The sequence below is a fragment of the Phacochoerus africanus genome, chromosome 14 (assembly GCF_016906955.1).
Source record: "Phacochoerus africanus isolate WHEZ1 chromosome 14, ROS_Pafr_v1, whole genome shotgun sequence".
NCBI classification, from domain to species: domain Eukaryota; kingdom Metazoa; phylum Chordata; class Mammalia; order Artiodactyla; family Suidae; genus Phacochoerus; species Phacochoerus africanus.
In genome coordinates, this window is record NC_062557.1 from 19,589,090 (window position 1) to 19,610,657 (window position 21,568).

Below are 21,568 nucleotides of genomic sequence, written 5' to 3' on the forward strand. Positions count from 1 at the left end.
AGGACAAGCGCTCTTTAGCTGGTGCGTCTGGGCCGGGACAGTGAAAATGTTGAGTGTCATCAGCGACACATACACGTACAGGGGACCCCGATAGGCAAGCTGGTGCGTCGGGGGGGCCAGGAAGCCAGGAGTGAAGTCTGATAGAGGTGTGTACACACGTGTGTGGAGCCAGCCACCTGTGTGCGGACCGTAAGGAGCGACTTTAGTTTTGGTGTTTGTTTGGGGTCCTGGGTGGAATTTTTCTGTTGAACATTTTTCTCTTCTGTTTAAAAAAAAAAAAAAAAATTTTTTTTTTTTTTTGCATTTTTAACAAATTGAGTATAAAGTATACCAATCCAGCCTTTGAAAGGACTGAGACGTGGGGCAGACGGCAGATGGATCCAGTGGCCAGCAGCTGCATGAGGGGCCCCCACCCCCCAGCCCCGGTCTGGGGCTGCCTTCGAAACCCCCACTCAGAAGGCAGCGGGGCCTCAGGGCTCCCCCACTACCCGCCGACCCCGTTCTCCTTCCACCAGAAACCAGACTTCACAGCGACAGCGACGACAGCGTACCCTGACTTCTCGGCCTCCTGCCTGGCGGCCACCCCGCACAGCCTGCCCCAGGAGGAGCGCCTCTTCACTGAGCAGCACCCCGCCTTCCCACAACCCCCTGACTGGCCCTTCCCTGTCTCGGAGGCCCGGCGGAGGCTCAACCCAGGCCCGGCAGGGGGCTCCAAGGAGATGGGGGCCCGCAGCCCAGGCCTGGTGGACACCACGGGTGGCCCGGGCGAGGACTACGAGGTCCTTGGGAGCAGTGCCAATGAGACGGAGAAGAAGTCAACCAGACGGAAAAAGGAGAGTTCAGGTAGGTGGCTGGGGAACAGCTGACGTTTCCTTTACTGTGTGATCTCGGGGCGGTTGCTTGCCCTCTCTGAGCCTAGGTGCCCTGACCGTAAATTGGGATCTAATCTAATGAGAGGTGGGGAACTAGACCAGTTACCTCTGAGTTTCAGGATTCTCTGGTGATGGGGGCTATGACTATGTCCCCAGCCTTCCTGGGCCCCGGAAAAGATGTGCCAGCGAGAGAATGAAACAGGATCCACACCGAGTTGGAGGGCATGTGGGAGGGAGCCTCTGGGTAGAGGCTGGCAAGGGCTGGAGAGGGGCTTTCCTGCATATGGGCTGCCTCTGGGTCATGCTTCTCCCCACCACACCCCAGCCAGCTCCAAACAGTCCCAGAGCCCCAGGACTTGCTCCCAGGGGCGTCAGCTGAAACCGAGACTTGGAAGGTTAAGATCAAGGCTGGGACCCTGGGCAGCCAAGCAGAACCAGAACTCTCTGTGTCCAGGAGGCAGAAGAGCAGGCACAGGGCAGGGATGCAAGAGGCAAGCACTGAGCTTTGGGGCCAACCACCCAGGAGGTACCACCCTACCCAGCAGGCCAGGCCCAGGCCAAAGGGTCAGCTCAGCATGCTAAGGTCTGGGTGACCCCCAGGGAAGGCTGCCTCTCTGAGGAGCCCTCCAGAGAGAGTCAGGGAGGCAGGCAGCAGAGGGCAAGCACTGGATCTTGGCGTGAAGGTAACGCCCAACTTGGTGCTGGAGCCCCCGAGGCCAGAGGCTGGAGCTGGGCTGCTTGCTAAGATCCCAGCTAAAGTCCATCTCCTCCCCGTGGCGGGGACCTGTTTTTTCCTCATCTCCCAGTGGGACCCGCCCTAGCCCCCCACCACGGGCTTCTCTCACCTCCTGTTCACCTTTGGCCTAGATCCCTCCCCCATCTCACACGGCACAAGACAGTGCCCTGGCCTCCTGCCCCTTCTGCCCCACTGTGTCTTCCTGACAACTGCTTCGGGGTACATCTGACTGTCTGAACCTACAGAGGACCTTTCTTGGGGCTCACCAGGGGCAGGCTGAAAATGAGAGGAGCAGCCAACCAAAGAAAACATGCTCCGCTTTGCTTTACAAAGCGCTTGCAACGTAGCACAGACTTCCCGAGCATCTTCTCTTTGCCAAGAGGCCCTGGGGTTGCAGAGATGAAAAGGCGGTCTCACCCCCACCTCCAAAGAGTGCAAACGGAGAGGGAGGGGAGGTCGGCAGGTGCCCGTCTGGCAGTGGATGTGCTCCGATTCAGGGGGTTCGAGGTGCTGCAGGAAACATACCATAGCTCTTTTGAGTCCCACAGGTGTTCGAGTTTGATACAGCAGGTCTTGTCAGTGACTTGATTCTTTAGGCGTGGAAAAGGAGAGACTTAAAAGTTTGAGGGGAGCACTGCTAGCAAGGAGTCAAAATAGAACGACCCATTCATCTCAATGAAGCCAGGACTTTTCCGGTTTTAGCATTGAAAGTTCAGCACCCCAGGGACAGTTGGTCACCCAAGAAGAAAACTCAAATCCCAGACTTCAGACCCCAAACCCACCCCCTTCGGTGGATTTCAAGCACAATGCTTCATTTTGAAATATTGGGTCTCCAGGCTTGAAGAAGCCCCTCGGTGTGCTTGCAATGAATGATAAAAACCACAGCCCTCCCGGCTGCTCAGTAGACGGGCCCTTTAAGTCCCCAGTCGGCTAAATCCTGACCTATTCCTAAGCTTGGCTGGAGAGGTGCAGAGAACGGGGCATTTCTGCTTCTCCTCTCCAAGAAGCTCTCAGCCACTTGGGTCCGCGCCTCGTTGAAGAGCCCTCCCCTCTGTGGCGCCTGCCACCGTAGCTCCTCCATCTCTGCCCACATCCACCTTGGCTGCATCCAGGGGCCTGGGAGCCAAGGGCACTGGGAAGACTCAGGCAAAGCCAAGGGCTGGATGTAGGCAAGATCATTCCGCATTTTGGCGAGACCCAAATACACTGTCTCTCCTTTCGGCGAGTGGCCCATGGATGGCGCTGCTCATGTGCTAAGCTGCTGGCCACCCCAGGGCACAAAGACACCTTCCTCAGAGGGTCTGTCTTTGGTCGGGGGAGGTTCCCAGCCAGGAGGGGCCCTGGGTTCTCCCTCCAAGTCCCCTCAGAAGCAGCAGAGGAGCAGCAGTCACAAAGCAGGGCACAGCAAGCTGACTCTCATTCATTCTCGGCGGGGGGTGGGGTGGGGGGGGGCCCCCCAGACCCGCTCAGGTCAGCATGGAAATCCTCATTGCCCATGACTTGCATCTTCCTTTGCAATTTAACTGAACGGGAAGGAGGCAGGAAAGATCAGCTTTGAAAGCGCCTGAAGAAAAGGGAAAACGATGAGCAGGGCTCACAACCAACTGCAGGAATCTGGAATTCAGTTCACGAGACACAAACCCACAAAGAATCCCCCACCCCCACCCCACCCTTCCAATCCTGAGCCACTGGCTGGATTCTCTATTTGAAATTTTGACAGTCTGTTCATGGTGGACTTTGGGTATTAATTTTAATTTTTTTTTAATTGACATTAAAACATTCTTTCTCTTGATTACGTGAGTGCCTCTCGCGCCTCACCCTGGCCCCTGCTAACTATCTCTGGAAGGCTAACCAGCAGTGAGCAGAAACGTTTTTTCCATGGTGCTTCATAGTCAGGCAGCCAAGCTGCAGGATCAGCACGGTCCCTTTGACTGCATGACTTTGGGGAAGCTCTTAACTTCTCGGAGCCCCTGTTTCCCCAGCTGTAAAATGGGACTCTAACGATATCACTTTCCCCATGGAGTCACTGCGAAGGTCAAACGCTGTGATTCCTAAGATTAACCCTGTGCCTGGCATGTGAGTTCCATAAACTGAGTGGTATGAGGCCCATATGTGCAGAACAAGTCAACACTGAATCTGACAGATAGCCCTGTGTTTATGGGGATGGTGCAATTGAATATTTCAAATATGTTGTTTCAGAAATTCTTGAGTCTGGGACGTAAGATGGGGGAACTTCTTGCCATCATTATTGTCCTGAAATCCAGTGGCCATCAGTTAGGAGCCTGGAGCTCAGAGATCTGCTGGAGCGGGTGGGGTGAGGGGGTGAGTTGTGCCAGGTAAATTCATCCCACACTGGCTGACCTGGCCAAGGAGGGTGCATAACGGAGAGGTGTCTCAAGAGGAACGTTCTCTGCTCTCCCCTGTCCTTCGTCTGACAGTCCCCACTGTCCCCCGTCATTGCCTGTCAGTGGAAGTGGAGCCGATTTGCTCAGGAAAGTAGGGCTCCCTGGCCCCCACCCTGAGACCTTCTGTCAGTTCACAGCACAAGACTGATTTAAGAGACTGGTGGATGTTAACTCAGCCCAACCAGGCCCTCCCCAGGGCCAGGGGGGTGTTAAAGACCCCTGCTGGCAGGGACAGCTGCGAGGCCACTATCGTTTGCCCCCAGCCTGTCGTGGCTACCGTGGTCGTCCTGAATTTATGGGAACGAAGGATTTCGCGGTGATTTCCTGACGGGGTTCAAGGGAAGGTCGCTCGTGATCAGTTGGGCTCCAGGTGAACAGATCACCCGCCTGGGAGGGCCGGGTACCCGGGCTCCGTGCAGCTCTGATCACCAACGCTCTCATGTACTCACTTTGCCTTCAGCGGACTAGCTTTGTCCCCTCGGCAGCTCCAACTCGTGTGTCCCCCAGGGCTCCTCCTTCCCCGATTTCCTCCCCACGAGATCTGATCGTCACTTGTACCTGCCCAGCTACGTGCACCCTTCTTCCCCTGAGGCTGAAAAACCCTTCACAGATTGGCCTCTTTGCTACCTGATTTCCAACTACAGGCTACCCCTCCCACTTCCACCTCCCCTCACCTCGCTGAGCAGCCCTGCAAACACACCCTGATTTTTCTCCCCATCACACTCCTGTTTTCTCAGTGCTTCTCCCTTACCTCAAACACCCTCTGCCCACTTATTTTGAAAGCCACCTACTCCAAGGATCCATCCTTCCTTCCTTCCTTTCTTTACTTGTACATAGCATCATTTCCGTGAAAGCCGCAGTTTGGAAGTTTCAAATTATTGGAGTTCCTGTTGTGGCTCAGTGGTAAGCGAACCCGACGAGTATCCAAGATCCCTGGCCTCACTCAGTGGGTTAAAGATCTGGCGTTGCCACAAGCTTTGGTGTAGGGTCACAGACAGGGCTCGGATCCCAAGTTGCTGTGTCTGTGGCTAGGCTAGGCCAGCAGCTGCAGCTCCAGTTCGACCCCCGGCCTAGGAACTTCCATAGGCCGAGGGTGCGGCCCAAAAGAAAGAAAGAAAGAAAGGGGAAAAGAAAGTATAGCATTGCTAGAAACTGTACTGATTTTATAAATAACAGCTTATATCTTCATAAAGGAGCTCTCCTAAGATTTCTTACCATTGGACATCATGTATTTGAAATCTTTTAAAATTGCAGTCAAAAACACATAATGTAAGATGTACCATCAGAATTTTTTTTTTTTTTTTTTTTTGCTTTTTAGGACCTGTGGCATATGGAAGTTCCCAGACTAAGGGTCGAATCCGAGCTACAGCTGCCGACCTACACCACAGCCACAGCAACACGAGATCCTAGCCACCTCTGCAACCTACACCACAGCTCACGGCAATGCCAGATCCTTAATCCACTAAGCAAGGGCAAGGATCGAACCTGCATCCTCATGGAGCCTAGTCAGGTTTATTCGCACTGAGCCACGACAGAACTCACAACCATCAGAACCATTTTTAAGTGAACAGTTCAGTGGGGTTAACTATATGCATACCGGTTGTGCAACAGATCTGTGGAATTTTTCATCTTCCAAAACTAAAACTATATCCACTGTAAAGCAACTCCTCTTACCCTCTCCGCACAGGCCCTAGCAACCAGCATTCTACTTTCGTTTCTAAGAATTTGACTACATACATACCTCATATAAGTGGGAGCAAGCAGCATCTGTCTTTTCGTGACTGGCTTGGTTTACTTAGCACAATGTCCTCAAGGCTCAGCCATGTTGTAGCGTACCATAGGGTTTCATTATTTGGTAAGGCTGAATAATATTCCATGGCGTGCATAAACCACATTTTCTTTGTTCACTCATCTATCAATGGCTTGCTCTCTTGGCTATTATGAATAATTCTGCAATGAACGTAGGTATGCAAATATCTCTTCCGGATCCTGCTTTGAATTCTTTTGGATATATACCCAGAAGTGGGATTGTTGGATCATATGGTAATTCTACCTTTAATTTTTTGAGAGACCTCCCTACTGCTTTCCACAGCAGCTATATAATATTTACAATCCCACCAAGAGTGCACAAGCGTTTTAATCCCCCCACACCCTTGCCAGCATTTGTTATTTTCTGGGATTTTTTTTTTAAATATTATTGTAGCCACGCTAATAGGTATGAGGTGACATTTCACTATGGTTTTGATTTGTATTTCCCTAATGATTGGTGATTTGAGCATCTTTTCATATGCTTATTGGCCACTTGTATATCGTCTTTGGAGAAATGTCTATTCAAGTCCTTTGCCCATTTTTAAATTGGATTGTTTGATTTTTATTGTTGACTTGTAGGCCTTCTTTGTATATACTAGATATCAACCCCTTAGCAGATATATGAGCCGCAAATATTTTCTCCCATTCATTCCATAGGTTGCCTTTTTATTCTGTTGATTCTTTCCTTTGAGGCACAGAAGTTTTTAAGTTTGACGTAATCCTACTGGTCTATTTTTGCTTTTGTTGACTATGCTTTAGGTGTCATATCCAAGAAGCCATTACCAAATTCCAAAGTCATAAAGCTTTCCTCCCATGTTTGCTTCTAGGAGTTTCCTAGTTTTAAGTCTTACATTTTTAGGTCTTTAATGCATTCTTTGGTGTCTTTTGTCTTTTTAGGGCCGCACCCACCACCTATGGAGGTTCCCAGGCTAGGGTTCTAATCGGAGCTACAGCTGCTGGCCTACACCAGAGCCACAGCAATGCCAGATCCAAGCTGTGTCAGTGACCTACACAGCTCATGGCAACGTCAGATCCTTAACCCACTGAGAAAGGCCAGGGATGGAACCTGCAACCTCATGGTTCCTAGTCAGATTCATTTCCACTGCGCCATGACGGGAACTCCTTTAATGCATTCTGAATTAATTTTTATATATGGTATAAGATAAGGATCCAGCTTCATTCTTTTGCATATGGAGATTAGTTTTCTCAGCCATTTGCTGAAGACTATCCCTTTCCCAAGTGAACCCTTGGCATCTTTGTTGAAGATCATTTGCTCATCTATGCGAGGGCTTACTTCCCAGCTTTTTTTTTTTTTTTTTCTGTTCTGTTGATCTGTGTGTTTGTTTTTGGTGCCAATACCATACTCTTTTGATTACTGTAGCTTTGTAGTATGTTTTGAAATCAAGAAGCATGAGGCCCCCTGCTTTGTTTTTTTCCTTCTCAAGATTGTTTTGGATATTCCAGGTTCTTTGTAATTCCATATGAATTTTAGGATAGCTTTTCTTCTATTTTTGCAAAAAATGCCGTTGGGATTTTGAAAGGGATTGCACTGAATCCGCAGATCACTTTGGGTAGTAGGGACATGTTAACAACATTAAGTCTTTCAATCCATGAACGCAGGATGTCTTTCCATTTATTTGTGTCTTTAATTTCTTTCAGCAATGTTTTATAATTTACAAGTCTTTTGCCTCCTTCGTTAGGTTTATTCCTGGGTACTTTATTCTTTTTGATGCTTTGTAAATGAGATCGTTGTCTTACTTTCCTATCGTATTGATCATTTTTCATGTATAGAAACACAAGTGATTTGTATGGGTCGATCCTGTATCCGGCAACCTTGCTGAATTTATTTCTTAGCTCTAAGAGGCTTGTATGCAATCTTTAGCATTTTCCACATACAAGATGTTGTCATCTACAGAGATCATTTTTCCACCTCCTCTTTGATTTAGACACCTCTTCTTTCTTTTTCTTGCCTGATTTCTCTGGCTAGGACTTCCAATATTATCTTGAATAAAAGTGGGGAGATGGAGTTCCCGTCGCGGCTCAGTGGTTAACGAACCCGACTAGGAACCATGAAGTGGTGGGTTCGATCCCTGGCCTTGCTCAGTGGGTTAAGGATCCGGCGTTGCTGTGAGCTGTGGTGTAGGTGGCAGATGAGGCTCGGATCCTGCATTGCTGTGGCTCTGGCGTAGGCCGGTGGCTATAGATTCAAATTTTTTTTTTTTTGGTCTTTTTGCTATTTCTTGGGCTGCTCCCGCGGCATATGGAGGTTCCCAGGCTAGGGGTCCAATCGGAGCTGTAGCCACCGGCCTACACCAGAGCCACAGCAACGCGGGATCCGAGCCGAGTCTGCAACCTACACCACAGCTCACGGCAACGACAGATCATTAACCCACTGAGCAAGGCAGGGACCGAACCCGCAACCTCATGGTTCCTAGTCGGATTCGTTAACCACTGCGCCACGACGGGAACTCCCTATAGATTCAATTTAACCCCTAGCCTGGGAACCTCCATATGCCATGAGAGTAGCCCAAGAAATGGCAAAGAGACAATAAATAAATAAATAAATTTTAAAAAGTGGGGAGAATGGGCATCTTTTTCCTCATCTTAGAGGAAATGATTTCAATTTTTCACCACTGAGTATGATGTTAGCTGTGGGCTTTCCATAGATGGTCTTTATTATATTGAGGTCATTTCCTTCTATTTCTAGTTTGTCGAATGTCCAAGGCTCCTTTCAAGGCCCGCCTCCCCACACCCATGCCTGGTTGATAGCTCCGTTTTAGCATCAAACCACAGTTGGCCTGTATCCAGAGTCATAGATGCAGATGGCTGCCTTTTTCCTTAAACCCGAAGTGTCTGGAGGGCCGGAATGCCACCTTCCTCGCCTGTGCAGGCTCCCTTGCACCTGCTGAAACATTTTCGCACAGGAGACGCTCACGCAATAGCTGGTCAATAACCTCTGCACGGCAGGCTGGCATCGGCTCATTCATCTTCTCACTTTTTGAGATTGGCTCCACCACCCGGCATGAGGGTTTTCACCACATGTGATGTGCTTCTGTAAAATGCATCAGGAACTTTTATAGTCTCACTCATGAAAAAGTGTGCAGAAAACCAGACTTCAATCATAAAACCAGCGCGGGGTCAGGGTGAGTGCGAGGGTCAGAAAGATGCATAAACACACCCACATGCAGGCTGGGCTGACTCACAGGAATCCCTCACGGGGTCCCAGGGTCAGATCCCAAGTACTGCCATGGCTGGGAAGCACATGGAGCTGCTGTGGCTGAGCAATAAAGGTGACCCACCATGGCCAGGCAGTTGGGGAGGGGGTTGCTCACGGCAGGGCAGCTAGAGGCCCAGCTGCCACAGGGACAAGGGGCTGTGCTCTCCGGTCTAGAGGGAAGGGCCTCTTTTTCTAATTTGCAGAGAGGTCCCTGTGGGCTTGAGTCAGCCTTGCCAAGCACCCCCGTGGCCCTGCTCCCTCTGGCTCCTCAGTGGTAGGCACGGCTGCTACGGGGAACCGGGGGGCATCTTAGTTTGCTTGGGCTGCCACTACGAAATACTCCAGACTGGGTAGCTTAAACAGCAGACACTTATTTTTCCCACAGTTCTGGAAGCTGGAAGTTAGAGATCAAGACGTTGGCAGGTCTGGTTTCTCCTGAGGCTTCTCTCTTTGGTAAACAGTTGCCATCTTGTCATGTCCTCAATGTGGCCTTTCCTCTGTGTGATATTTCCTCCGTGTTTCTCTTTGAAGACATTAGTCAGATTAGATTAGGGCTCACCCCTACAGCACCATTTTTTTGCAACTTTTAAATTTTGGGGGCCACACCTGCAGCACATGGACGTTCCCCGAGCCAGGGATCAAATCCCCACCCCAGTAGTGACAATGCCAAGTCCTTAACTGCTATGCCACTAGGGAACTCCACGCCCCAGCCTCATTTTAACTTAGTCACCTCTTTAAAGACCCTGTCTCCAAATACAGTCACATTTGGAGGTACACTGGGGCTTAGAATTTCAGCATATTGATGGGGGGGGGGGTGGCATGATTCAGCCCATCAACAGAGGGTACAGGGACAAGGTGCTAGCAGTGGCACAAATGCTCCAGTTAAAACCCTCTCTGTCAACCCCTCAGAGGTGCGCACGACCTCAGAGCCAGCCTGGGGTCCTCTGACCCTTGAGCTTTTCCACTCACATGGAACATTGTTTCTGGCTACAAGCAGCTCCCCGCACTGTTATCTAACCCCCGTAAGGAGAGAAGAAAAAAGTGGAGACTGTTCTTAGGAGGGAATCTCTAAAGAAGCAGACAGTTTGACAGAGGAAGAAGGAAAGGAGGTGATAACGAAATAAACGGACAACCCCAGTGAGTGTCACCGGGTCACGAGCATGACACTGAGTACCAGGCTGGGTGGCCTCAAATATACACCCACTCCCTTCCGAGGGCCAGGACTCAAGGCCCCTGAAGACCCCCTGGGACCAGCTCCCCCAGGGCCCACTCTGCTCACAGAATCACACTGCCCTGGCCTCTGGCCAAGATTCCTTTCCCAGCTCCCTCCTTGTATATGTCATGTTTTTCCTTGAATTCAGTGGTGGAGGGACAGTGTAAGCCACGGGGCCTGGGGCCTGAGGCCTACACTTCCTTTGGTGACAGCTGAGGGTGACATCTGGAACTTATAAACACAAACAAAGCCCAGCGCTGCCCACGCCTCCCCCGACCATCTCGGAAGTTTGCTGCTGCTCCCACCTCTCATCGCCACTGCACTCGACTCCCTCCATGCCTCTGCTCCCCTCTTCTGCCAGCCCCACTCCCCACCTCCTCACCCAGCCCACCCTACTCGCCCTCATCCCTGCCCCCCCCACTGCCCCCCCCCACCTGGCACTTAAGCCAAGAGGACTTTAGCTCTAGGCATGCCCATCCCAGCAAACATTCCTGAATCCCCCAACCCTACTGCTAGGCTCCTCGCAGAGGCTGAGAGCCCTGCCTTGCCTCTTCAGATCCCCAAGGGAGGGGGAAAGGGCCAGGACATTGAGGTGGGGTGGGACCCAGAGAGAAAGGCAGGCCAGTCCCTGGAAGCCAGGGGGGTCTGGATGCAAACGCCCAACTGGCCTTGGGCCTGGCTCTTATCTCTTTTGAGGGTTTGACTCCTCCCTCTGAAGTTGAAAATATTAACACTAGGAGCTCCCACTGAGGCTCAGGAGGTTAAGGACATGATGCAGTCTCCGTGAGGATGTGGGTTCCATCCCTGGCCTCACTCAGTGGGTTAAGGATCTGGGGTTGCCATGGGCTGCACCATAAGTCACAGATGCAGCTCAGATCTGGTGTAGCCTTGGCTGCAGTATAGGCTGGCAGCTGCAGCTCTGATTCAACCCCTAGCTCGAGAACTTCCACATGCCACAGGTGCAGCCATAAAAGGAAAAAGAAAAAGAAAAAAAAAAATATATATATATATAAATTAGTGAGGACATGAAAAGTCTGCACTGTGACAGCCAAGGAGGCTACAGACACCATTTTCAGAGGATTTGCCATCATGCCCCAAATATCCCCTCACACTTCCCTCCCTGGGGAGTCCTGGGAGACCAACCTGGACCCAGACCCAGATAGCATCCCTGAAGCAAGCACAACTCCATAGTCACCAACCCCACAGCGCAGTGTGATATATGTGGTAGCTGTAGTCGGGACTGGTCCCAGGGGACAAGCCATTTCGTCTCTGCGTCTTACTTTCTTCATCTGTTCAATGGGCTGATGTATACCTTACCTTCCTCGCAGAATAATTAAGAGGATCCAATAGGAATCTGCCTAATATTGTGGAAATAGCTTCCTATCAAGGACCCCTGCATTCTCAGCCCAAGTCAGCTGAGAATTTGCTGTGCATCTTCAGGCAAGTCTCTTACCGTCTCTGGGCTGGCTTATAAGATGACAAGGCCACATCAGGTCATCTCGAAGCCCCCTTCCTGTTCTACTGTTCTATGATCCTGTAGTACACAGGGAAGCCCGAAAGCGGTTCAGGTCTGGAGAGAAGAAATCCACTGTCGACTACAAAGTTCTCCTCGAATACGGGACATGTTCTGTCTCTCGGGTCTTGGATAGAAATTTATGTTAAATGGCTGAGAGGGCTGCGGAGTACGAATACAGGACTCCAAAAAGACATGTTCCCCAAGGTCTGTCTGAACCTCCTCGTGGTTCCGATAAAGCTGTCTGCTAACTTTAAGAAGGCCTGCCAGATGTGACAGCTATGTATGAAATAATTTTCCTTGGATAATGATAGAAACCGCAATCACACACACACACACACACACACACACACACACACACACACACACACACACACACATCCTGTTTGCATTTCTCTGCGTGCTGTGGATCGTTCCACCGTGGCCGTGCTCCCTCTGAGGGTGTGCGGGGCGGCGGCGGGGGGTGGGGTGGCCCCTCCTTAACCAGAGCAGCAGCCAGCCCAGCGCCAGCCTCCTCCTTCGGCCATCCTGGAAGAGGCATCCCTGGTCCTGAGGACCAGGGGGACTGATGGAGCTTGTCACTCTGATCAGTTCTGGTCACTGTGCCTGGAAGTGACAGGGGCCAGAGACCCAGATTCGAGCACAGACGTGACAAAGCAGTGAAGGAGGGAAAATAGTTGAAAGGCCAGATATTGCAAAGGCATCCTGGAGTTCCCTTTGTGCCTCAGCGGGTTAAGCACCCGACTAGGGTGTTCCCACCGTGTCGCAGCAGTAATGAACCTGACTAGGATCCATGAGGTTGCCGGTTCAAACCCTAGCCTTGCTCAGTGGGTTAAGAATCCGGCATGGCCAGTGAGCTGTGGTGTAGATCACAGGTTCGGCTCAGATCCTGCATTGCTGTGGCTGTGGTGCAGACGGGCAGCTGCAGCTTCCATCCAGCCTCTAGCCTGAGAACTTCCATATGCCACAGGTGCAGCCCTAAAAAGAAGAAAAAAGGCACCCCTTTCCCCCAGCTCTGGAGCCAGGGTGCCTGGAGAAGCATCAAACTTTACCTCTGCCTGTGAGTCCACATCATCTCCAGTAGAACCTCTTCTGATGGTTTTTCAAAAGGCATCTCAACTGTGTGCCAGGCACTGTGCTAAGTGCTAACACATGTTACCCGCCTCCTTCTACCTCCGCAGCAGCCTTCTGATCACAGTGGGCACAGCTATTCTGTTTTACAAATGAGGAAACTGAAGCTCAGAGAACTTTAAGGGACTTACCCAAGGTCAGAGAGCTCTTTCTTGGAGCCAGGGAAGGCCCAGGCTCTCTAACGGGTCCTCAGAAATCTCTGCAAACACAGCTCTCCTCCACACAGCTCCACACTTAGGGAGATTTGTGTGTCAGAGGGAGAGAGAAATTTCCCAGCAATAGCCCTGATCTTTGGGCGGAAGATGTGGGGAAGGCTGCTGAGGGCCTTGGGACAAGACACACACATACATGAGGCCAAGACAAGACTCTCTGAAACTGGGGAGTTCCCAGTGTAGCTCAGTACTAACAAACCAGACTAGTATCCATGAGGACATGGGTTCAACCCCTGGCCCCGCTCAGTGGGTTAAGGATCTGGCACCGCCGTGAGCTGTGGTGTAGGTAACAGATTCAGCTCAGATCCCAAGTGGCTGTGGCTGTTTTGTAGGCTGGCATCCACAGCTCCGATTGGACCCCTAGCCTGGGAACTTCCATATGCTGCCATCCTAAAAAGCAAAAAAAAAAAAAAACAAAAAAAAACAACTGACACTGGAAGAGACCTCGGATTCCATGCCAGGCATTCTCGACAGAAGAGGGAGTAGGGAGAGAAGAGGGAGTCAGGATTGCATATTGGAAAAAAACTCTGACGTCAGCTCCGCAGGAGAAAGACGGCCCAGCCCAATCCCATGCTTCACCCATGGGGAAACTGAGGCCAAGAGAGGGGAGCGGGGTCCCCAACAAACGTGCACTCTGCTGGGATCAAACCATCTTGGGGTTAGTGTGCATACACGCTGTGCATGTGAGCGGGCAGAACCCACGCTCCCTGGCCAGAAGTGGCATGAAAATGCCCATTGTTTTTCTTTCCTTTTTCCTATTTTGATGAAAATGTTGCCGTTTCCTATACTACTGCAGAACCAAAAGAACCATAACTTCCACTTCCGTTGTCCTAGCTTGCTTGCCATACTTCTGGCCCTTTCGCTCATTCTTTCTTTCTTCCTCTCTTACTTTTTAGGGCCACATTGGTGGCATATGGGAGTTCCCAGGCTAGGGGTCGAATAGAATTGGAACTACACCTGCCAGCCTACACCACAGCCATTGCAACTTGGGATCCGAGCCGCCTCTACGACCTACACCACAGCTCACGGCAATGCCGGATCCTTAACCCACTGAGCAAGGCCAGGGATCCAACCTGCAACCTCATGGATCCTAGTTGGGTTTGCTAACTGCTGAGCCACGAAGGGAACTCCCCTTTTGTCATTTCTTATAATGAAGGAAATTCTTATCTTTCTGGGCAGCTGATGAGGGACAAGGCCTTTGGCAGGTGTTGCCCTGAGGTTCACACAGGGGTTCAGAATTTGGTTCCCCGCTCACGCTGAAGCCTCAGTACCTAAATCAGGACAATAAAAGATGGGAGTGGAGAGTGGAGAGAGAGGGTGTGGCCTGGCTGATAATGGTCAGCTGTCCCCATAACCCCTCCAAGACCAGCTCCAAAGGGCTCCTCCCTCTATGGGCCCTCGTCTCTCTGAGGAATATGAGCAGGGCTCTGGAGCGGGTTGGGTTATTTGGAAGGATCCCACAGGCAGCTGTGCTCATCTGAGCAGCCTGGGGAGAAGGGGAGGGTGGGTGTGGGCATCAACCCAGGACAGGACACCCAGAAGCCCTGGGGGTCCAGACAAGCAGGGCTGCATGGTCCAGGTCCAGCCCCCAGCCAACTGGCCAAAAGATGGAGAACCTGACGCCAGAGCAGATGGACTTTGCTCTAGGCAGGTGGATCTCAGTGCTGCTGCCCCTTAGCTGGCTGGCACACGGGGCAAGGTCCTGGGCCTCTCTGGGGCAGCTTCTGCCTCTGTATACAGAGAAGGATTTAGCAAGTACCTCCTGTGTGCCAGGTACAGTAGCAAGTGAGAAAAAGCAGTTACATCCCCTGGGAGAGAGAGCTATTAATCAAATTATCACACAAATCCACCCAAGAAAGCCAAAGGGATAATAATAGTACCTACTCCTACGGGTGTTGTGTGGGGAGGATTAAAAACCCTGACTGCATCTTAGCTGAGTGGAAGCCTTCGAGAAAGGACAGCTGCTCTCATTCCAGCTCCTTAGATGGCTTCTCAAGGAACTGGAGAATCGAAAGAATAGTTTATATTTGCCCAGTGCTTTGAAGTTTTAAAAGCATTTTCCGCAGCTGGTCCAGACTTCCCAGTAACTCTGAGAGGTAGACTTCTGGCTGAGAGGGCTGACGCTCAGAGAGGCTAAGCGACTTCTTCAGAGGTTCCAGCAAGAAGGTCCAGGATTCAAACCTCGGCACAGGGTGGGGGTGGGTCTGACACCCCTGCCGCTGCGAAAAGGAAGCGCTGGGCAACCCTGAGCCCCCAGACAGGGGCGGATGGCAAAGGAGCTGTGTGTCCCGACCTTGCTCTGGGCCCGCAGGCTGGCATGTGCCCCGCCCATGGTCGCCAAGGCTGAGGACTCCTGGGGGACCCGGCCCGGCGGCGCGTACTTCCCTTCCAGCCCCCGCTCCGCTTCCGGAAGGGTCTGGGCAGGCTGCCCCGCCGGAGAACTCGCCCCCTTCCTTCCCGGCCCCCGGGCGCGCCCAGCAGGTGGCCCACCCAGACCGGGGCGGCGCCGGGAGTCAGGCATCGGGGCTGCGGGGTCCCGGGCGGGGGGGGGGGCGGGGGGAGGGCGGCCTTCCTTCCGCCTCCTTTGCTCCCCCGGGGACGCCGGACGGGGGGCAAGCGGCTCCCACTTCTCTATCCCGTGCGCCTCCCGCTACTCCCCGCCCTTCTCCCTGGCTCCCCGCGGCGCGTAGCACGTGGGCGGAGGACGTGCAAACGAAAAATCAAGGGGACACGCCCGGCTCGCTAACGTCCCCAACGCGATTGCGATTGTGGGGTCGACGAGGGGGCTCCGCATCCCCACCTCTCTCGGCTGCTTCCCTGTCTGCAAAACAAGGGCAATGAAGTGAAAGATTTCTAACTTGCAGAGCCCTGCGTGAAAAATATTTCCTGGAGCCCTTCCCCGGCCACGTGGCACGCATTCGTAGTGAATTGTGTGGGTGTGGTCGTCTCGTTCCTGGGCGCCTCTCCCCCCACCGCCACCACCAAAGTGAAGTAGAGCCGCCCCTTACCCTGCTCCGGAGATCACCATACCGTCACTTCTGTGTATACCACACTTTACAGTTTGTAAACCCTTCCTGCGTATATTTTATCAGAACAGTGTGGGCATCAAACTGCCTGAGTGTGTTTCCTGAGCCTGTCCCTCACTGGCCAGATGAACTGGATGAACTTGGACAACTTGCTTCATTTCTCTGGCCTTGGTTTTCTGGTCTATAAAATGGGGCTCCTCCTAGAACTTAACTGGCTGAGTTATTGCGAGGATTCCGCGGCCGATACATGTAAGGTGCCTGGTCACTGCAGCCCTGTTAGCAGCTATGATTGAGCCCCTGCGGTGTCTAGCTCAGAGCTTCCTTCATGGAAGGCCCCTCCAGGTGTCAAAGCCGAGAGAAGGAGAAGGAACATAAAGCAGTTCTTCTCTCTCTCTCTCTCTTTTTTTTTTTTAAGGGCTACACTTGTGGTATATGGAGGTTCCCAGGCTAGGGATCAAATGGGAGATGCAGCTGCTAGCCTATGACATAGCCACAGCAATGGGGGATCCGAGCTGCCTCGTGACCAAAAGCACAGCTCACGGCAACGCCAGATCCTTAACCCACTGAGCGAGGCCAGGGATCGAACCTGCATCCTCATGGATACTGGTCAGGTTCGTTACAGCTGAGCCACAATGGGAACTCTGCAGCTCTTTTCAATTTACCAATTTACATGGGCACACAACTCCCCTGGGGATCTTGCTAAAATGCAGATTCTAATTCAGTAGGTCTGAGGTTGGGGGGACAGGGCGGAGTGTGTGTGGGGGAATCCTGTAAGTCTGATCAGCTCCCTCCAGGCCCTGTTGCTGTTGCCGCAAGAGCACCCTTTGAGTAACAAGGTCTTAGAGCAGCGGCTTGTAACCTTGACTTTGTGCCAGAATCATATGGAAGGCTTGTTAAAACTAGTAGCTGGGACCCACCCCCAGAGATTCTGGTTCAGCTGGAGTGCAGTGAGGCCCAAAGATTTGCATTTATGAGTTCCTATATGATGCTGATGTTGCTGAGGACAGAAAACCTCTCTTTTAGAGCATCTTGTCCCATCAGCTTAGAGCCACTACTAATGTCAAGCTGGGTGTGGCCTGAGTGGTAGAGATGGTTAAACAGCCCAGGGCAGCTTCTTGTGTTTTGAGAATTAAAAATAGTTTGGGGCCAGGGCACTTGAAGTTGGGATCCAAAAAATGTTCTAATTCTCTGAGGGTTAAGACACCGGAAGGAATGATAAAGGGACTCTGTGGGTGCTTTCGAAGCATCCTTTAAAAATAAGAGAGACGGGGAGAGGCTGTGCCATTGCTTGAGGACAAAAGACAGGGAACCAAGGTCCCTGTGGCTCACATCTTCCTGTTTGGGGCCCTCTGCCCCTAGACAATCAGGAGAACCGAGGAAAGCCAGAGGCCGGCAGCAAGGCTCGCAAGGAGCGGACGGCCTTCACCAAGGAGCAACTTCGGGAGCTGGAGGCTGAATTTGCTCATCACAACTACCTGACCCGGCTCCGGAGATATGAGATCGCCGTGAACCTGGACCTCTCCGAGCGTCAGGTGCAGCCCAGGGGACCCCCCTCCTGTTCGTTTGGTTGTTTGTTTATCTGTCTTTTATCTTTTTAGGGCGGCACCTGCGGCATATGGAGGTCCCCAGGCTAGGGGTCGAATTGGAGCTGTAACTGCCAGCCTCCACCAGAGCCACAGCAACGTGGGATCCAAGCCACATCTGTGACCTACACCACAGCTCACAGCAGTGCCGGATCCTCAACCCACTAAGCGAGGCCAGGGATCGAACCTGCATCCGCATGGATGATAGTTGGGTCCGTTAACCACTGAGCCACGACAGGAACTCCCCCTTTCTCTTCTGACTATCCCTCCTTTCCTGTGCATTCTCGTCCTCCTCCCCACTGCCTCCTCCCAGAACCTTCTTCTTTCTCTTCTTCCTATGCCCGGTCCAGTGGTTCTCAACTCTTGACTGTACCTGAGAATCACCTGTGAACGTTCTAACAGCACCAGTGTCTTGGGCTCCACCTGAGAGATTGTTTCCATTGGTCTGGAGTGGAGTCCAGGCATCAGAATTCTTCAGGGGTCCCCCAGGTGATTCTCACATGCAGCCAGAATTGGAACCTCTGAGCTGGTTAGCCCCAAACTTGAGTGTGCAGTGGAATCACCCAGGCCCTTGTTTAAAATGGAGATTCCAGGAGTTCCTGTTGTGGCTCAGCAGTTTAAGAACCGACTAGTGTCCGTGAGGACGCGGGTTCGATCTCTGACCTCGATAGTGGGTTAAAGATCCGGCATCACCACAAGCGGCAGTGCAGGTTGCAGATGCAACTCGGATGTGGTGTTGCTGTGGCTGTGGCGTAGGCCAGCAGCTGTAGCTCCAATTCAACCCCTAGCCTGGGACCTTCCATATGCTGCAGGAGCAGCTGTAAAAAACAAAACAAAACCAGAGATTCCAGAGTTCTGGAGAGCGACCTTGCAGTAATGATGATTGGAACTAGGAATCTGCATTTCTGCTAAGTTCCCCAGGTCATTTCGATAAGCAGCTTGTTCCTGGGCACACTCTGAGGGGAAAAAAAAAATCCCTAACCCCTTGTTTTGGGCTTCCCCTCAGAGCTTTTCACCCATACTCATGGGACCCTGGGACCTCTGGGACATGCCTTCGCCTCACCTCTCTGGTCTCCATCTGTAAAACAGGGTCCTAACCCCACCCTGCAGCTTTACCTGCAGGGAAAAGCTGAAGCTCAGATGAGAAAATTCCAGACCAGAGCTATCTAGGCTGAAAAGTGCTTTATCAATGTGCCTAAGGTGAGGCTGGTGATCCTCTGCTCCTAGACCCTTGGGTAATAGAAGCTAGAGGGAGGGGGTGTTGGCAGAGGAGGGGCGGGGCTTGTGAGAGGGGGTGGGGCCAATGCAGAGCAACTTTCGGAACCCATCCTTCCGCCTGTCAGGTTTTCTTTTTCTGGAGACAGCAGACAGGTCTTTGGTCAGATTTGTGGGTCTTCCCTTTGGTCTCAACTCCTGGCACCTTTAGAGGCATGGGGAGAGACAAGCAGAGTTTCCAGCTGGAGTCCCTGGGGCTGCACCCCAGAGCGTCGGCATAAGGAGGTGGTTGCACCTGCCCTGAAGTGACTGCGCGCCTGTCTTTCCTTCCTCAGGTCAAAGTGTGGTTCCAGAACCGAAGGATGAAGTGGAAGCGTGTGAAGGGCGGTCAGCCCATCTCCCCGCAGGGGCAGGACCCCGAGGATGGGGACTCTGCCACTTCTCCAAGTTCAGAGTGAGATTCTCCAGGGAGAGAAACACACTGAGGACTGAGCCCCCTACCAACTCTCCCCACCCAGTCCCACCTCCACCTTCTCCCCGTCCAGTCAGGGCAGCCCCTCCTCATAGTGCAGTGACTCTTGGATAGGAAGCTGCCCAGGGTTCCTGAGAGCCTTGAAGTTTCCCAGGAAGTTCCATCCAGCATTGCTCTGTCTTAGCAGCCCTTCCCCAGGGCCTTTGCTTCCCACCATGCTCACGGGGTCAATCATACAGCGGCCAGATCGGACCTGAGTAAATCCGAGGAACAGCTCAGGGACACTGTTTCTTGGTGTCTTGGGGTCTCTTGGCAGCCGCCCACACCACCTCTTGCCACCTTCCTGCTCCACGTGTGGATACCTGGCCTGCTGGGACAGGAGCCTTGGGAACACCTGGTGATTCACGAAAGCAGATGCCCTCAAAGAAAGGAAAAGAGACACTTATTCCTCCTGCACCACCCTTCCTTTCTGCGTCCTGTATCTGAGGCTGTGGGGGCCCTCAGTTATCCCCAAACTCCAGGAGAAACCACCGTGAGGAAGTTTGGAGACAGAAACATAGCTGCTGCACATCAGAAGCCATCGCTGTCTCTAAGCTTGCTGGCTACGTGGGCGAGTTCATGAGCCCTGGCTGGAAGGAGACAATCAGGGGACCTGACTGGGTGACTGAGAATGGACCCACAACAGCACCTACTTCTTGAAAACCCATTCTGAGCTACCCCTGGGACTGTTGAGCAGGGCCCCCGAGCCCTGGAGCAGCTATTCCTTTTAAATCTCTCATTTCTGGACTTGAAAAACCTATCCCGATGCTCACACCATTGAGATGAGGCCTGGAGGGGGGAGCCATCAGAGTAGGGCTGCTGGGTGAGGGCCTAGAAATGTGGAACCCTGGAGTGGAAGGTTCTAGAAATGCAGTATCCTGTGCTTCAACGAACTCTTACTACCGAACAGGAACAACAAGAAAAAGTCCCTGTCTCTCTCTGGGATGCATCCGAGCCCCTCCGACATGCTCCACAAATGCCATTGTTATGGGAGAAGCTGCCAAGTTTAAGTGTGTGAACTGCCCAGAAGCCCTGGGGTAACACTCCTGGACTGTCGGCCAAACAACCTGAGGTAACTGAAGCCTTGAGAGAGACCCTCTGCTCTGTCCCCCAACACCAGCTGGTGTTGCCGAGGGAGGTCAGCGAGAGTTTGGAGCTCTCGTGTGTAGATATAATCACTCACGGGTGAAAAGAACCCCACCTCTCCATCCCAAAAGGACAGACGCCATGGGAAATGATTGCCTAATGAGATGGCTGCTTGGAGCATGTGTAATTTTTTCTAAAGCATACTTCATCTATTTTCTTTAGATTACATCAAGTTAACTGTGTAAGGTCAATTCACTTAGTAAGAAAACTCTTTGAGAAATAAAATCAATAAAAAAAAAAAAAAAAGCCACGTTCCCAGGCCTTTTTGCTGGCAGTGCACACAGCTCTGTGGGCCAATCTCTGATGCTGGTGTAATGATGAGCCGGAAAGATCTAGAAGCAATAAAAAAAAAGGAAGAAATCCTCTAGATTGAGGTATCCCTTGGTTTTTCAAAAGGTGGGGGTGCAAATGTAATTGATGTAAAAACAAGAAAACTTATTTTCCTTGCAACTCTATTGTCTTCATTCCCCTTTGTAAAATTTTAGCTTTCCGTCTCCCTAACCTATGGCTTATCAAATAGTCCAAGTTTTGTAAGCAAAAGGTGAACTCTTGTTCATAAAGGAATCTTGACCATAAACTAACCATCCCTAATTTTTAAATTCAATGGGGGGAGGGTTGTTTTTCAAGGTACAGCAATATACACCAACGGTAATAAAAATGAGATATGAAAAAATGTCCTCAATCCCACGTGCTTTTACTTAAAAAAGATGGGTCTCAGCAAGCTGTCCGGGACTGGCTAGAGAGAGGGGAGGGAGGGAGCTCACGGAAGAGACCGGGCTGGGCTTTGGCACCGAGGCCGTCTGGGCTCACTGTGGGCGGTGCCCAGCAATGACACCATCAGGAACTGGCAGAGGAAAGCAGACCCACCAGAATCAAGGTGCCAAAGGGAAGGTCCAGGTTCAAAGCCAAGAAGGCAGACACCCTCAGGCGCTCCAACACCCCTTCCTAAATCAATTCCTGTGGCTTCAGAGGACATCTT

The 21,568-nt window shown here is 51.8% G+C and overlaps 1 protein-coding gene across 1 annotated transcript; it reads left to right on the forward strand.

Moving 5' to 3' along the window:
* The first annotated feature begins 257 nt into the window (after positions 1 to 257).
* Positions 258 to 21,271, forward strand: MEOX1 (mesenchyme homeobox 1). Its single transcript, XM_047758425.1, has 3 exons — positions 258 to 843; positions 17,494 to 17,666; positions 19,268 to 21,271. The coding sequence occupies exons 1-3, from the start codon at positions 375 to 377 to the stop codon at positions 19,388 to 19,390; spliced, it is 765 nt and encodes a 254-aa protein (XP_047614381.1). The 5' UTR covers positions 258 to 374; the 3' UTR covers positions 19,391 to 21,271.
* The last annotated feature ends 297 nt before the right edge of the window (positions 21,272 to 21,568 follow it).